Here is an 18,564-nt window from a genome sequence, read left to right as displayed (position 1 = left end):
CCAATGATATTTTACTGGGAAAATTTTAAAATAGGTTTCATAAAATGTCTGTTTGGGGGAAAAAACCAAAATACTCAATAAACAACAATACAAAGAACCCATAGCTTTAAGCTATTCTTCTTAAAGTACCCACAAAATAACACCTGTGAAAAGTGCAGAGAAATTGAATAAAATTTCTGCTTCATGGGATTCTTTTTTTTTTTTTTAAAGATTTTATTTATTTGACAGAGAGAAATCACAAGTAGATGGAGAGGCAGGCAGAGAGAGAGAGAGGGAAGCAGGCTCCCCTGAGCAGAGAGCCCGATGCGGGACTCAATCCCAGGACCCCGAGATCATGACCCGAGCCGAAGGCAGCGGCTCAACCCACTGAGCCACCCAGGCGCCCCTGCTTCATGGAATTCTTATCCAACAACTAATATTTCAGAATAGTTGACCACAAAAACTAATTATTGCCAACCAGTCTAAAATATAAGGGTTTTTTTTTAATGAAGTGTCTCAACTTTTTAAGATTTTATTTTAAGTAATCTCTACACCCAACAAGGGGCTTGAACTTATAACCCCAAGATCAAGAGTCCTTATGTTCTACTACTGACTGAGCCAGCCAGGCACCCCAATAAAGTGTCTCAACTCTTAACTGACAAATCCCATGAAGCAAAAAGTCTTAGTTACCTTGATATACTCTTCCTATGGGTGTCATAAAAGCATATCATCTAGCATAAGACAAACGTCTTTGAGCTTCCCATAATGTCAAAAAGGACATGCATTCAGCTTGTTCAAAAGAAGTGGTATCCTTATATTTCTAGTCCAGAAGGTCCAAGATACAGTGTCATTCCCATAGCAATGAACACACCTAGCATCTAGCTCTTGCTTTCTAAGTAACATTCTCCCATAAAAGAAACCAGGGATTCTTGGAGAAGTGGTTATTCCACTTCTTCCATTCCATTCCATTCCATTCCACGGCTAAACAACAGAAAATAAAAGCAAAGCCAAAAGAAAGCATCTTGTGGTTGCAGAAAGTGTCCCAATAGCCAAAGATGGAACAATTTGAGCATTAAAATAAAGATAATATAGATCATAATCCAGAAAATAAAATAAATACCTATGAATCCATACAAATATAAACTAAATGACTAAATAAATATGGAAGAAGGGACGACTCTTTCTTGCAGAAGAATTTCAACTCATAAATGAAGAAGGAATGAGGGAAATAGAAAAGTCACCATTAGAACACCACAGTGATGACTGGTGCAGGCAAAATCAAGTAGTGAGTAAAAACTTAAGGAGAAACAAGATATTTACAGAGCCCCTACATACAGCCCCCAAATATTTACAGATTAAAAAGGGAGGGTAACTTTACAATGTTGAAATCAGGCAGATACTATCATAACCAAGGGATTAAGGATAACATCACCAGTAATAAGACCTTGCAATATGATGTACCCCCGATCCAATACATTGAGAGGATCACATCACTTCAATGGGATTCTTCTCCAAAAATCTTTGGATTGAGATCCAAAAGTTGATCTCAATCTAAGAGAAAACATTAGATAAGCCCAAGTTGGAGGACATTCCACAAAATACCTGACCAGTATGTTTCAGAAGTGTCAAGGTCATAAAAGATAAGGAAAAGCTGAGGAACTCTCACCGATGGGAGAAGAATGAGGAAACACAACACTAAAGACAATATGGCAGCCTGAATCAGGTGCTGGAACAAAAAAGAACAGTAGGAAAAATGGTAAACTCTGAACAACTACAGCTTGTTCAGTGGTATTAGAACAATGTCATTCTCTTAGTCTTAAACACTGTACCATGATTATGCAGGATGTAAACATTATAGGAAGCTGGTTTATGGATCTTTCTGTACTATCTTTGCAAATGTTTTGTAATTCTAAAATTATTTCAAGTAACAGGCTAAAAAAAAAAAAAAAAAGTAGCAGTATCCAGTCTCTAGATCCAGTTGCCAACTTGCAGGAAATACAGAGGATGCAAGAACATGATAAACTGTACCATGAATATACAATCAGTCAAATACAAACTATAGGGAACTACAGGTCAAACAGTCTGGGTTCTTTAACAGGTAAGAAAAGGATGGCATGGATGGGGATCTCAATGGTTAAGGGAGACTTAAAACACATATATAAAAATTTTTGTTTTGGAGCAAGACTAAGCTGTAGTAACTAGGGACACTCATTTGGGCAATAAAATGAAAAGAATGTAAAGATGTCATGACTATAATATAAAAGTCAGGATAACAGATACTTAATGAAGGGTGGGCTGTGACTGGGATGGGGCATATAGAAGGCTTTTATAGTAAGTAGCAAAGTTCTGATTCTTGATTTGAATGATGGGTACAAAAGTGTTTGCCTTCTAATAATTTACTCTGTAACACACTATTGTGTGTGGTTTACTAATTATCCAATTCAACAATAGAGGTTTGATTTTTTTTTTTTTTTAAGTAGTGCTATCAGAAGTGTTCTTCCATACCCTGACCCTGACCCTCATGGCTACACTGGAGGTAGGTTTCTAAACAAGAGTTAATAGCTTGGGATCTACCCTGAACTCACAAGGCTAAGCCTATACTGATTCCTAATCACTAGGTCAAGGCTGAGGAAAGACCAAAATATGATTAAAAAAAAACAAAAGTTCCAAAAGTATTTCCAACAGATTACTATACAAGATGGTATAGAGTAAACTCTGGTGGAACAGCAATGCCTAAAGACTGCCAGTTATTCAAGTTATTCACATTAAACACTCTGATTTAATCTCTCTGTGCTTCCATTTTCTCTTCTATAAAATAGGGTATTCTCTTCTATAAAATAGGGCCATTTACAGCTTAGGGCCATTGTGGTGATTTAAATAGTTCTTAAACATATCTAGAATGCTTAGATCAGGGCGCCTGGGTGGCTCAGTGTGTTAAGCCTCTGCCTTCAGCTCACGTCATAATCTCAGGGTCCTGGGATCGGGCCCCATGTCAGACTCTCTGCTCAGCAGTGAGCCTGCTTCCCCCTTTCCCTCTGCCTGCCTCTCTGCCTACTTGTGGTCTCTTTCTCTGTGTCAAATAAATAAATAAAATCTTAAAAAAAAAAAAAATCAGTCCATGAGGGGCACCTGGGTGGCCCAGTCAGTTAAGCATCCCACTTTTGATTTTGGGCCAGGTCATGATCTCAGGGTCATGAGATCAAGCCCCAAGCTCAACTCTACACCACGGGTAGAGCCTGCTTAAGATTCTCTCTCTCCTTTCCCTTTGTCCCTTCCCACCTCCACTAATGTACACACTCTATTTCTCTTAGGAAAAAAAAATCAGTCTGCCAACCAAAATCTACTTGGATCCACAGCCCTTCACCCAAACAACTGGGTACTCAAAAAACTCATGTGAAATGAATGAATGAGTGTCATGTGAAACCAGAAGGGCTCCTACATCAATATTTTTTAAATGTCTGCCTGTTAGGGTTAAATTCAATCACTTGCTTTTTAAAATATCCCATCTTAAAGTATACTCTGAAGACAAGTGATACTTACAGATGTTGTATCATCCCTCTACCCACTATTCCTGTTTAAAACAGCCCGCATTGGGCTCTCTGCTCAGCGGGGAGCCTGCTTCCTCCTCTCTCTCTCTCTCTCTCTCTGCCTACCTCTCTGCCTACTTGTGATCTCTCTCTGTCAAACAAATAAATTAAAAAAAAAAAATCTTAAAACAGGACAAACAATTATCCTGACCCAATCAGATTCAGATGGGTGTCTACCAAATCTCTCTCTAGCTCTGACACTGGCCCCAAGCTCCAGACCTAAACCTTTGAATGTCATACTAAATATCATACACACATCAAACACTTACTGCTGTCCTTTCTGACTCACCTATTTCAGTCAATATCACAACGGTTCTATTATTTAAATTCAAATTCCTAGAATTAGCTATTTTGGCTTTCAATATCGTGCTAAGAGCTTCAACATGGTTATCTCTTTTAATGGGGTACATATAACTTCCTGTTTTCCAGATGAGAAAACTGATGTTGGGGATCACACCAATATAAGTGGCAAAGGAAAAAAAGATTTAAACCCTTTTAAAGATCCCAGACCTGGGGCTCTGGGGTGACTCAGTAGTTAGGTGTCCACCTCTTGATCTTAACTCAGGTTTTGATCTCAGGGTGGTGAGTTCAAACTCTGTGCTGGACGCCACACCGGGCATGGAGCCTAGTTTAAAAAAAAGAAAAGACTGCAGACCCTGTGCTCTTAATCACTGTACTACATCGCCTCATCTTTAGATCCTTCACCCTGTCCATCCTATATGCAACCAGAGTTTATCTTTTCTTTTCTTCAATATTTGTTCAACAGTAATGATGCAACTATTCTATGCAGGCATAAAGGATTCAGGAATGAATAAAATAGTTCTGGCCCTCAAGGAACTCACAGTACAGTGGAGAAACCAGATATAAACAAATAAATATAATAAAAAGTGAGAAATGCTCTCAATAGAGGTATGTATAAGGTGCTAAGAGAACAGAGGAAGGAGGGCCTAATATTGCCCTGGGGCTTCTGGTATCTAGAAGAAAGCAGGAACCGAGAGGCTTCAACACAAACAATTTAGTTTGTTCAACAAATTATTATATGCACATATTATATTCAAGGATTATCAAATCTAAGCTCTCACCATCACACAGAAGAATTACTATTACCTTTATTACCATTTGTCAACTGGAAAACCTGGGCATATTACTTCACTTCTCTAAATTTCAGTTTCCTCATCTGTAAAATGGGGGAAATAACACCATCTAACACAGAGAATAACTGGAGGATAAAAGAGGCTTACCACAGTCTTTAACATATAGTATTCTTAGACACCTAAATTTGAATTATTCATAAAATAACCATTCATTATCCCATTCCCCCATTCAAAAACGTCTATGGGATAAAACTCCAGTATTTAAAGTTCAAGGACATGGGTGCTTGGGTGGCTCAGTCAATTAAGTGTCTGTCTTCGGCTCAGGTCATGATCCTGCGGTCCTAGAGTGGCCTGCGGTTGGGCTCCCTGCTCAGAGGGGAGTCTACTTCTCCCTCTCTCTGTGCTCCTTCCCCTGCCCATGCTCCCTCTCACTCACTCTCAAATAAATAAATAAAATCTTAAAAAAAAAAAATTTAAAAGGAGCGCCTGGGTGGTTCAGTCATTAAGTGCCTGACTTCAGTTCAGGTCATAATTCCGGGGTCCTGGAATCAAGCCCTGCACCCGGCTCCCTGCTCAGAGGGGAGACTGCTTCTCCCTTTCCCTGTGCCTGCTTGTAAGCGCTTTCTGTCTGTCAAATAAATAAATCTTTAAAAAGAATTTGGCGGTATATAAACCAATTAGTAACAAAATCAAAGAAACACATCAACGATAATACAATAATAGTAGGGGACTTTAACACTCCCCTCACTGAAATGGACAGATCATCCAAGCAAAAGATCAAAAGGAAATAAAGGCCTTAAATGACACACTGGACCAGATGGACATCACAGATATATTCAGAACATTTCATACCAAAGCAACAAAATACACATTCTTCTCTGGTGCACATGGAACATTCTCCAGAATAGATCACATCCTGGGTCACAAATCAGGTCTCAACGGATATCAAATCAGATTGGGATCATTCCCTGCATATTTTCAGACCACAATGCTCTGAAGCTAGAACTCAATCACAAGAGGAAATTTGGAAAGAACCTAAATACATGGAGACTAAACAGCATCCTTTTAAAGAATGAATGGGTCAACCAGGAAATTAAAGAAGAATTGAAAAAATTCATGGAAACAAATGATCATGAAAACACAACGGTTCAAAATCTGTGGGACAGGGGCGCCTGGGTGGCTCAGTGGGTTAAGCCGCTGCCTTCAGCTCAGGTCATGATCTCAGGGTCCTGGGATCGAGTCCCGCATCGGGCTCTCTGTTCAGCAGGGAGCCTGCTTCCCTCTCTCTCTCTGCCTGCCTCTCCGTCTACTTGTGATTTCTCTCTGTCAAATAAATAAGTAAAATCTTTAAAAAAAAAAAAAAATCTGTGGGACAGAGGCAGTCCTGAGAGGAAAATATATAGCAGTACAAGCTAGTACAAAGGCAGTCCTGAGAGGAAAATATATAGTGGTACAAGCCTTTCTCAAGAAACAAGAAAGGTCTCAAGTACACAACCTAACCCTACACCTAAAGGGGCTGGAAAAAGAACAAGAAAGAAACCCTAAACCCAGCAGAAGAAGAGAAATCATAAAGATCAGAGCAGAAATCAATGAAATAGAAACCAAAAAAACAATAGAACAAATCAATGAAACTAGGAGCTGGTTCTTTGAAAGAATTAATAAGATTGATAAACCCCTGGCCAGACTTATCAAAAAGAAAAGAGAAAGGGCCCAAATAAATAAAATCATGAATGAAAGAGGAGAGATCACAACTAACACCAAAGAAATACAAACATAAGAACATACTATGAGCAACTCTACGCCAACAAATTTGACAATCTGGAAGAAATGGGTGCATTTCTAGGGACATATAAACTGCCACAACTGAACCAGGAAGAAATAGAAAACCTGAACAGACCCATAACCAGTAAGGAGATTGAAACAGCCATCAAAAATCTCCAAACAAACAAAAGCCCAGGGCCAGATGGCTTCCCAGGGGAATTCTACCAAACATTTAAAGAACTAATTCTTATTCTCCTGAAACTGCTCCAAAAAACAGAAATGGAAGGAAAACTTCCAAACTCATTTTATGAGGCCAACATCACCTTGATCCCAAAACCAGACAAGGATCCCATCAAAAAAGAGAACTACAGACCCATATCCTTGATGAACACAGATGCGAAAATTCTCACCAAAATACTAGTTAATAGGATTCAACAGTACATTAAAAGGATTATTCACCACGACCAAGTGGGATTTATTCCAGGCCCGCAAGGTTGGTTCAACATCCACAAATCAATCAATGTGATACAACACATTAATAAAAGAAAGAACAAGAACCATATGATACTCCCAGTAGATGCTGAAAAAGCATTTGACAAAGTACAGCATCCCTTCCTAATCAAAATTCTTCCAAGTGTAGGGACAGAGGGCACATACCTTAATATTATCAAAGCCATCTATGAAAAACCCACCGCAAATATCATTCTCAATGGAGAAAAACTGAAAGCTTTTCCACTAAGGTCAGGAACACGGCAGGGATGTCCATTATCACCACTACTATTCAACAGAGTGCTAGAAGTCCTAGCCTCAGCAATCAGACAACAAAAGGAAATTAAAGGCATCCAAACTGGCAAAGAAGAAGTCAAACTATCACTCTTCACAGATGATATGATACTATCAACCCAAAAGACTCCACTCCAAAACTGCTAGAACTTATACAGGAATTCAGTAAAGTGTCAGGATATAAAATCAATGCACAGAAATCAGTTGCATTTCTCTACACCAACAACAAGACAGAAGAAAGAGAAATTAACATTTACAATTGCACCCAAAACTATAAGATACCTAGGAATAAACCTAACCAAAGAGGCTAAGAATCTATACTCAAAAAACTATCAAGTACTCATGAAAGAAATTGAGGAAGACACAAAGAAATGGAAAAATGTTCCATGCTTCTGGACTGATAGAACAAATATTGTGAAAATGTCTATGCTACCTAAAGCAATCTACATATTTAATGCAATTCCTATCAAAATACCATCCTTTTTTTTTTTCAAAGAAATGGAACAAATAACCCTAAAATTTATATGGAATCAGAAAAGACCTCGAATAGCCAAAGGAATATTCAAAAAGAAAGCCAAAGTTGGTGGCATCACAATTCTGGACTTCAAGCTCTATTACAAAGCTGTCATCATCAAGACAGCATGGTACTGGCAAAAAAAAACAAAAAGATCAATGGAACAGAATAGAGAGCCCAGAAATAGACCCTCAACTCTATGGTCAACTAATCTTCGACAAAGCAGGAAAGAATGTCCAATGGAAAAAAGACAGCCTCTTCAATAAATGGTGTTGGGAAAATTGGACAGCCACATGCAGAAAAATGAAATCGGACCATTTCCATACACCACACACGAAAATAGACTCAAAATGGATAAAGGACCTCAATGTGAAAAAGGAATCCATCAAAATCCTTGAGGAGAACACAGGCAGCAACCTCTTCGACCTCAGCCGCAGCAACTTCTTCCTAGGAACATTGCCAAAGGCAAAGGAAGCAAGGACAAAAATGAACTATTGGGATTTCATCAAGATCAAAAGCTTCTGCACAGCAAAGGAAACAGTTAACAAAACCAAAAGACAACTGATAGAATGGGAGAAGATATTTGCAAATGACATATCAGATAAAGGGCTAGTGTCCAAAATCTATGAAGAACTTAGCAAACTCAACACCCAAAGAACAAATAATCCAATCAAGAAATGGGCAGAAGACATGAACAGACATTTCTGCAAAGAAGACATCCAGATGGCCAACACACATGAAAAAGTGCTCCACATCACTCGGCATCAGGGAAATACAAATCAAAACCACAATGAGATATCACCTCACACCAGTCAGAACAGCTAAAATTAACAAATCAGAAAATGACAGATGATGGCGCAGATGCGGAGAAAGGGGAACCCTCCTACACTGTTGGTGGGAATGCAAGCTGGTGCAACCACTCTGGAAAACAGCTTGGAGGTTCCTCAAAATGTTGAAAATAGGACTACCCTACAACCCAGCAATTGCACTACTGGGTATTTACCCTAAAGATACAAACGTAGTGATCCTAAGGGGCACGTGCACCCGAATGTTTATAGCAGCAATGTCTACAATAGCCAAACTATGGAAAGAACCTAGTCCATCAACAGATGAATGGATAAAAAAGATGTATATATACACAATGGAATACTATGCAGCCATCAAAAGAAATGAAATCTTGGGGCGCCTGGGTGGCTCAGTGGGTTAAGCCGCTGCCTTCGGCTCAGGTCATGTACTCGGGGTCCTGGGATCGAGTCCCGCATCGGGCTCTCTGCTCAGCGGGGAGCCTGCTTCCCTCTCTCTCTCTCTGCCTGCCTCTCCATCTACTTGTGATTTCTCTCTGTCAAATAAATAAATAAAATCTTTAAAAAAAAAAAAAAAGAAATGAAACCTTGCCATTTGCGATGACGTGGATGGAACCAGAGGGTATCATGCTTAGCGAAATAAGTCAATTGGAGAAAGACAACTATCATATGATCTCCCTGATATGGGGAAGTGGAGATGCAGCATGGTGGGTTAAAGGGGTAGGAGAAGAATGAATGAAACAAGATGGGATTGGGAGGGAGACAAACCATAAGTGACTCTTAATCTCACAAAACAAACTGAGGGTTGCTGGGGGGAGGGGGTTTGGGAGAGGGGGGTTCAGTTATGGACATTGGGGAGGGTATGTGCTATGGTGAGTGCTGTGAAGTGTGTAAACCTGGCGATTCACAGACCTGTACCCCTGGGGATAAAAATATATTATATGTTTATAAAAAATTAAAAATTAAAAAAAAAAAAGAATTTGGCGGGGTGGGGGGAGGCTCGATGGCTCAATGGGTTAAGCCTCTGCCTTCAGCTCAGGTCATGATCTCAGAGTCCTGGGATCAAGCCCCACATCAGCTCTCTGTTCAGCAGGGAGCCTGCTTCCCTTCCTCTCTCTCTGCCTGCTTCTCTGTCTACTTGTGATCTCTGTCTGTCAAATAAATAAATAATCTTTTTAAAAAAAATTTTTTTTAAACTACAAAGCTCAAGGACACAAACAGTATTTCTGGGGTGCTGTCACTTCTGTAATGTTCTGTTTCTCGATCTGGATGCTGACTACATGAGTATACAGTTTGTAAAAATTCATTGAGCCCTACACTTACTATATGTGCATTGTACGTATATTGTACTTCAGTAAAAAAGTTTCTTAAAAAATCTTTAAATTCTGTCCCTAACCCATACCCCATTACTACCCCACTTTGTACATTTCACACTCTTCAACATTTTCTTGATCCTGTTTACCTTCTGCTACCCGGAACTCTCCTTTCTGTAATCTCCCTTTCCAAATTCTACATTCAACAGTTAGCTCAGAGCCCACATCCTCAGGAAACTGGAAAAGGAGAGGGGCATTTTCTTTACAGCTGAAACTCCAGGTAAGGAACTGGATGTACAAAGGAAGAACATTTTTCAAAAAGGATTACAACTGTCTCCCCCACTAGTCTGTGGATCCTTCAGCACAAACTCCATCTCATTGGAGGCGCTGGTAGAAAATTGCGCCTGAGGAAGAACTTAAGAAACAGTAAGAAATGCTGCACTGCAAGTTCCAAACTGAGAACAGGAGTCTAAGCACACTCACACACTCTACTCTCTGAGGCAAGACTGTTCCCCTCACGTGGGGGCCTCCTTCACACACCATACCATACCCCCGGGGGCACCACATGCGATCCCTCATCAAATCCCAAACCCCTCAGCAAATCCCACTCCATTGACCGACCATTCCCTTTTCTTAAACCTAGGCTTCCTCAGACCACGCCCCTCTGCTCAGGACCAGAGGGGGACACACCCCCTCAGCTCCCCAAAGCTCAGGTGTGCCTGCCCCTAAGGCCCAAAGCTCGCCCCACAGTCCCACGACCTCTCCCTCTGGCAGCCCCGCCCTCAGGCCCCGCCCTCCCGCCCTCTCCGACGTCGCCAGAGCGGGTCAGTTCCCTTAGAATCTTGAGCTTGAGGCCACTGCCCCCGCCTCCCATTCACTGAGGCCAGGAGAGCACAGGCGGAGCCTGGCCACCTACTCTAGCCAGTGGCCTCACCTCTCTTCCAAGAGCTCAGTGGGGACACCACCTCCACCCGTTCGGAAATGAACTCGGCCAGACTGGAGCGGAACAAGGCCGCCCGCACGGTCACGGCCACCACCAGCACCAGAGCCAAGGGAGCCGCCATGATAGCTGGGGCGGGCGCGCAGGCGGGAGGGAAACGCCAGGCGGAAAAGTCTCGCGACCTGTGCGCCACCCTCTGTAGTTCCGCGGCTAAGCGCGTCTTGCGGCTGTCGCTGGAACGCCCAGACTGGGGACTACCGCTCCCAGGAAGCTGTGCGGCGAGATGGGGCGGGACGACGTAGAGCGGGGCGTCTCAAGCTCCAAGCGTAGGCTTGGGCAACGTCTCGTAAGACCGCAGGTGTACTGTAAAAGCGCTGGGTGCTACGGGGAGTAGGGAGTAGACCAGTGAAGGTGTTATCTTCCTAAGATAAGGAGCAAGTTTTCTGAAGAGTTGTTAATTTTACTCTTGTGGAAATGCCTTTTTTTTTTTTTAAAGTAAATATGCTGCGGAAGCGAGCAGTTGTGTAAATGCTTTTAATGTTCGGATATTTCCCTTTTATGTTTTTAAAGTTTGTTTTTTTTTTAAAGATTTTATTTATTTACTTGACAGAGAGAGAGAGTAAGCAGGGGGAGTGGCAGGGAGAGGAAGAAGCAGGCTCCCACTGAGCAGAGAGCCGGACTTGGGGCTGGATCCCAGGACTCTGGAATCATGACCTGAGCAGAAGGCAGACAGACACATTACCTACTGGGCCACCCAGGCGCCCCTCCTTTTATATTTTTAAAGGATATTAAATATGTATTCACTTATGTATTCTTGTTTAATGAACACCACTTGTATGCCAGGCACTATATTGGGTTCTGAAGATATATTTTGGAGTAGTAGATAGGTTTATTTGCTCTGCAGCCTCGAACGAGTTGCTTAACTTTTCTGTGTTCTGTGCTTCAGGTCCTTCATCTGAAAAATATGCTGATTGTTAGCCCATGGGTCCTATGGACTCACTAGAACCGATTAAGGAATGCTTAGAAATTTTGCTAGTTGCTTTTTAACATAATTTTAACATAATTATCAAGAATTAAATTATATAGACTTACAATACTAAAACAAGGTAATAAATACTCAAAACTCATTACTTCTTATTTTATTACGTTTTTTATTTGTGCTCTTGAGGTTACTTATCACTAGTAATATACTGTGGCACATGCTGTATAATGGTGTACTGCTGCCCCTTAGTTCCCAAATTGGTGTTCAGGAACTTCGGGTTGGTAGCTTAAAAACCCTCCCCGAGGAGAGTGTTTACACACAGAAATTAATAAGCACTACAAATAAGAGTTTTGGACTTTGGAGAGCTCATTGATAAGCTTTAAGTAACACACCACTTAATTAATTTATGAAAAGTGCTTATCGTGAGTGCTTAAGTGTTAGCTATAATAATTAATATCAAATAAAATATAGAAGGGGGTGGCCTGGGTGGGTAAAGCCTCTGCCTTCAGCTCAGGTCATGATCTCAGGGTCCTGGGATGGAGCTCCACATCGGGCTCTGCTCAGCAGGGAGCCTGCTTTCCCCTCTCTCTCTGCCTGCCTCTCTGCCCACTTGTGATCTCTTTCTCTCTCTCTGTGTCAAATAAATAAATAAAATCTTTTTTAAAAATAAAATAAAGTATAGAAGGAAATTTCAGATCTGTGAATAAGATGAGACAGTTTGTATGATCAATAATAACTTGGTGGGGGGCTCAATTGGCAAATGGCTGTCTTCCCCTCAGGTTGTGATCCTTGGGTCTTGGGATGCAGCCCCGTCTTGGGCTCCCTGCTCAGTGGGGAGTCTGCTTCTTCCTTTCCCTCTACCCCATCTCCCAGTGGTGTACTCACTCACTCTCTCAAAATCTTTTTAAAAAGCATAACTTGGGGGGCGCCTGGGTGGCTCAATGGGTTAAGCCTCTGCCTTCCGGTCAGGTCATGATCTCAGGGTCCTGGGATAGAGCCCTGCGTTAAGCTCTCTTCTCGGCGGGGAGCCTGCTTCCTCATCTCTCTCTGCCTGCTTCCTTGCCTACTTGTGATCTCTCTCTGTCAAATAATAAAATAAAAAATAAAATCTTAAAAAAAAAAAAAGCATAACTTGGTAGAAGTGTGTTGGTTAACACTGTTCAGGGCCATCAGGGAAGACTCTGGGAAGAGGTGACATTTGAGCCGAGACCCAAAGGGTGAGAAACTAATCAGAGCTGACAACTGGAAGAAACAGACTCTGATTCAGGAAATAGCAAGATGCGTTTGGGAAAGAAAACAAGTATGTTCCAAGTGGAGAGAGTAGTAGAAGGTGTGGGTGGAGAAGCAGATAGTCGCCAATCAGGTAGGGACCTGTTTGCCATGGCTGGGAGTTTCGACTTTATTCAAAGTGTAATCCACGTACCATTGGAGGATTTAAAACTTCCAATGGTGCTTAAAGTGGTGTAGTCAAGCGTATATATTTTTTAAAAGATCACTATATCAGGTGCCTGTGTGGCTCAGTTGGTTAAGTGGCTGCATTTGGCTCAGGTCATGATCCCAGAGTCCGTGAACTGAGTCTGGCATTGGGCTCCCAGCTCCACGAGGAGTCTGCTTCTCCTTCTGACCTTCTCCCCTCTCATGCTCTCTCTCACTGTCTCTCTTTCCAAAAAAAAAAAAAAAAAAAAATCACTATATCCCCCATCTATATACTGGGTGTTGGGGAATATTGCGGTGACAAAATTGCCCCCCCCCGCCTTTGTGAGACTTGAAGAGGAGTTGAAGAGATGTGATAGTCTTTAGAATAACACAAATAAAAATAAGATCATAAATCATAATGAGACAAGGAAAAGGGGGATCAGGATGCTAGGAAAATACAAAAATGAGCCCTGGAGCTGATAGCTTTCTTGACCAATGGGAGGGGTAGGTCTGCAGTGGGACAGGCAATCATAAAGGAATAGGAAGAGGCGCTCTCATCCTTTGAGCCCTGTTCTGCCAAACACTGTGCCGTACTTTTAACACACATGAACTTATTCAGTCCGCATTGCCTTCCTTCCTAAAGATTGTTCCTCTTTTACATAAAAGGAGATCTATGTATTACATCATCATAGAGTGAAGCTATTACATCATGAAAAGTGGAGGTGATTCTAACACAAACTACATAATGAAGATTGAACAAGATTATGCAACATAAAATGGTTGGCACATACCATGTGATCGATATACGTTCATTAACTGTTTCATTATTGTTTACATCATCCTAACAGAAGGCTTAAAAATTCTCCTTAGGCCACGAGGAGAAGGAGGAGGTGCCGTGTTCTCTCCTGAGCTTGAAGCTGCCTTTAGGTGTTGTTTCCACAAGTACCAATCGCCTTTGATGATCATTCTTCTCCTCCTTTGGAGGAGTAAGCAGGAGGGGATGCAGTCTGAGTGCTTTCTCGAAAAAAAATAAAAATAAGCTGTACAATTAAATGTATTTTCACAGATGTACATACAAATGAAACTACTGCTCCATTCAAGACACAGCACATTTCCGCTATCTCACAACTTCCCTTGAGTCCCCTTGCAGTCCCTCTCTGCCTCCACCCTCAGCCCAGGCAACCACCGGCACTATAGGTGGGCTTGCATTTTTAACAACGTTAAAGGAACTCTTTAATGCCTACATTCCCTTGTGCAGCGTAAGGATTCTTAAATCTATCCAGATTACTACATGTATCACCAGTTCGGGCTTTTTTACTGCTAAGTTGTATTCCTCTGTATGGATATATCCTGTCTGTACATTCACCAATTAATGGATATTTGTGAAGTTTCTAGGTTTTAGCCATTATGAATAAAGCTATGATGAATATTTTTTAAAAATTCTTAAGGTGAGGATTGTCTTTGGGAAAAACCATTATAGGTAGACCCAAACTAGTGCTTCCTAAATATGAGTTTGCATGGATCATAGACTTAAATATTAGACCTAAACCTCTGGGACGCCTAGAAGAAAACCTAGGATTGAATCTCCACGACCTTGAGTTGGGCAAGGTTTTTTAGATTCAACACCAAATGCACAGACAACAAAAGAAAGAAAGAAAGAAATTGGGTCTCTTCAAAATTAAAAACTTGTGCTCCAAAGGAAACCATCAAGAAGTAAAAAGACAACCCACGGAATGGGAGAAAATATCTCCAAATCACATATCTGATTAGGGACTTTCATTCAGAGTATATGAAGAACTTTTATAACTCAATAATAGAAGATAAAGAATCCAATTAAAAATGGATGGAAGAGAATACCTATGTGGTTCAGTTGGTTGAGCGGCTGACTCTTTTTTTTATTAATTAATTTATTTATTTGACACACAGAGATCACAAGTGGGCAGAGAGGCAGGCAGGGAGAGGGCGAGGGGAAGCAGGCTCCCCGCTGAGCAGAAAGCCCAATGCAGGGCTCCATCCCAGGGATCATGACCTGAGCAACAGAAGGCAGAGGCTTTAACCCACTGAGCCATGCAGGTACCCCAGAGTGGCTGACTCTTGATTTCCACGGGTCATGATCTCAGAGTCCTGGGATAGAGCCCTGAGTCAGGTTCTGTGCTCAGGGAGAGTCTGCTTAAGGATTTTTCTCTTTCCTTCTCCCCTTACCCCTGCTCATGTGTGCGCACAGGCTCTCTCCCTCTCTCATAAATAAATAAATTCTAAAAATGGGCAAAGGTTGGGGTGCCTGGTCAGTGGAGCATGTGAGTCTTGACCTCAGAGTTGTAAGTTTGAGTCCCAGGATGGGTGTAGAGATTACTTCAAAATAAAAGTTTAAAAAAATAGGCAAAGGATTGGAAAAGACATAGCTCCAAAAAGAGACACAAATGGCCAATAAGGATGTGAAAAGATGCCCAACAGCATTAGTCATTAGGGAAATACAAATCAAAACCACAATGAAATATTACTTCTTACCCATGGGGGTGGCCATAATAAAAGACAGGTAATAACAAGTATTGATAAGGAAACGGAGAAATTGGAACCCTCCTGGTGGGAATGTAAAAGTAGCCACTTTGGAAAATGGTTTGGTATTTCCTCAAAATGTTAAACCTAGAGTTCTCATGTGGCCCAACAATTCAACTCCTAGTTAATATCCAAGAGAAATGAAACAAATATCCACACAAAAACTTGTACATGACTGTCCAATGCTTTTTCATAGTTACTATTCATAATATCTAAAAAGTAGAAACAAGACAAATATCCATTCTGTTTTTTATGAATGGATAAACAAAATGTGTTCTATCTATTCAGTGAACTATACCTTAGTAAAAAAAAAAAAAAAGTGTTGATACATGTTACAACCCTGAAACCTGAAAACATGCTCAAATAAGCCAAACCCTGAAAACATGCTCAAATAAGCCAAACACAAAAGATCACGTATTATATAATTCCATTTATGTGAAATTTCCAGAATAGATAAATCTATAAAGACAGAAAGCAGACTAGTGGTTGTCTAAGGTTGGGGTGGTTGAGGGGATAGGGAATAGGAAATGACTGCTAATGAGTACAGGATTTCTTTTCAGGATATAGAAAATGTTCTAAAGTCAGATTGTATCATTCTATAAATATATCAAAAACCACTGAGTCATACATGTTAAATGGGTGAATTTTATTGCATGTGTGTTATGTCTCAATATCTTTTTTAAAAATTAGCAATCATTTGGGAGATATATTTTTCAAATGTAAATTTCCTAGTTCGGCCCTAAAAACTGTGATTTGCTAAGTCCAAGAAGGAGCCCAGGAACCTGCACTGTTCATCTCTCCGGTGTATTCTGATGCTGGTGGTTCAGGAACTGTACTTCAAAGAACATTACCCTGAAGGTATAGGTATCCAGTCTCTTATGCAACAAAAAGATGAAAATAGTGGCTCACTTGGTTAAGCATCTAACTTCAGCTAGGGTCCCAGGATCAAGCCCTGAGTTGGATTTCCTGCTCAGCATGGAGTGCTTCTCCCTCTCCCTAAGCCCCTCCCCCTCCTCATGCTGTCTCTCTCAAATAAATAAATAAAATCTTAAAAAAAGAAAATACTAATAATAGCTACCAAGTATTCAGTGCTTACTATGTGCTAAGCATCGTTTTAAGTGTTTTACATGTTTTATCTCATTATCTCTATGTACTATTACAGCTACTATAATTTCCCATCACCACCTGCACATGAGGAAACTGAGGCAAAGGAAGTTTATTAATTTGTTTAAGGTCACACAGCTAGTAAACAACATAACCAGGATCTGAATATCAGGCCCAGACATTGTGGTTAAGTGGCTCTTCCTGAGAAAATGAGAGGAATTTGGGTTGAGTTGGATTGAGTTGTTTTTTTGTTGTCGCTGAGAAGGAGGGATAGAAACTTGAAAGGAAGGAGACAATAAAGGAGCAAGCAAGATGATTTCTGCCCAGAGATCCCAGATGATATATGGGCAGGAGGAAGAAATCAAGGCTCTGTGATATTAAGCAACCAGCTTTAAGCCACACACCTGGGTACGTTTATTGAACACCTACCTTTGCCAGGTCTTGTGCTAGTCTGTGGATATACAGTCTATACAATACATTTATTTTATTCCAAGCAGTAAACTGATTCTGGCCATCTTCAACACTAATGGCGTTAACTAGGAGGCTTTAAGGGAGCTCATAGGACCAAAGAGAAGACTAGGGAACCAGACACGGAATGGTCAAACTCAAGTAAACAACACAGGATCCAGGTAGCAGTAGACACCTGTCAGGTCAGCTAGGTACCACCAATGGTATGAGTGAACGTTAACTAGTTTTTAAGGTCTTGCATTGCATTGTTTAAGATTCAATGTTCTTGGGAAGAATATGAGGTGGATTAAGATTAGGTCCCATAGGGTGCCTGGGTGGCTCAGTGGGTTAAGCCGCTGCCTTCGGCTCAGGTCATGATCTCAGGGTCCTGGGATCGAGTCCCGCATCGGGCTCTCTGCTCAGCGGGGAGTCTGCTTCCCTCTCTCACTCTCTGCCTGCCTCTCCATCTACTTGTGATTTCTCTCTGTCAAATAAATAAAATAAATCTTAAAAAAAAAAAGATTAGATTTTGCTGTGCCAGATAATTCCTTTCCCACTTGCTATTGTTTTGTAACACACATGCTGTCCCTTTTCCCTTCTCTCTTTACCCTGGGAAAATACAATGAATAAATAAAAACTTATTGGTACTGAAAAAAAAAAAAAAAGATTAGGTCCCATACCTGCCTCTTGGCTGTGTGTAGGACAGCAAGAGAAAAGGATCTGTGAGAATTCAGATGATGAATTTACTATGTTTGTCTTAGGACAGGACACTCTGAAGGCAGCTGGGTGAGATCATTTGAGTGAAAGCAGAAGGTGATTGGATGCTGAATGGGAAGAAAAAGGCAAATGGTGGTGAGAAAGACACAATCCTACCTGTATTGGAGTTTATAGTCTGGCGGGGAGTCATACAAAATAGAAGCAGTCAGACAAAATAATTAGAGGGTATGATTAGACTTATGAGGGCAACAGACGAGGACCAATGACAATGAGTAATAGAGGACCTGCTATTGACTAGATGACGTAGTCAAGGAAAGCCTGTTCAAGGAAGTAATATTTAAGCAGAGACCTAAAAGATGAGACGAGAACTGACAATGGTAAATGGTGTGTATGGGGAGGAGGGGATTGGGTTTGCAATACAGGAGGCCAGTGTGGAGTAAAATGAGCAAGAGGTGAGACTAGAAAAATATGCAAGGGTCAAATGGTCTTTGTGAACCCTGAGGCTAACTAAGTTGGATATGGGGTTTCAAGTAGAATTGAAATGTGATCACAATTAAAATTCCCCTCT

The 18,564-nt window shown here is 41.0% G+C and overlaps 1 protein-coding gene and 1 pseudogene across 1 annotated transcript in view; one reads left to right on the top strand and one right to left on the bottom strand.

Moving 5' to 3' along the window:
* Positions 1–10,907, bottom strand: part of PIGU (phosphatidylinositol glycan anchor biosynthesis class U) — a 93,242-nt gene extending 82,335 nt beyond the window's left edge. Inside the window, exon 1 of the mRNA XM_044263197.1 lies at positions 10,769–10,907. Coding sequence (XP_044119132.1) covers positions 10,769–10,898 — 130 coding nt within the window. The 5' untranslated portion in view covers positions 10,899–10,907. The remainder of the gene's footprint in view (positions 1–10,768) is intronic.
* A 3,137-nt stretch (positions 10,908–14,044) lies between these two features.
* Positions 14,045–14,186, top strand: LOC122916571 (annotated as a pseudogene).
* Positions 14,187–18,564: the final 4,378 nt, after the last annotated feature.

This window comes from Neovison vison, chromosome 8 (assembly GCF_020171115.1).
Source record: "Neovison vison isolate M4711 chromosome 8, ASM_NN_V1, whole genome shotgun sequence".
In the NCBI taxonomy this organism is placed as follows: Eukaryota; Metazoa; Chordata; class Mammalia; order Carnivora; family Mustelidae; genus Neogale; species Neogale vison.
The sequence above is the reverse complement of the archived record's forward strand: the minus strand, read 5'-3'. Positions and strand labels throughout refer to the sequence as shown.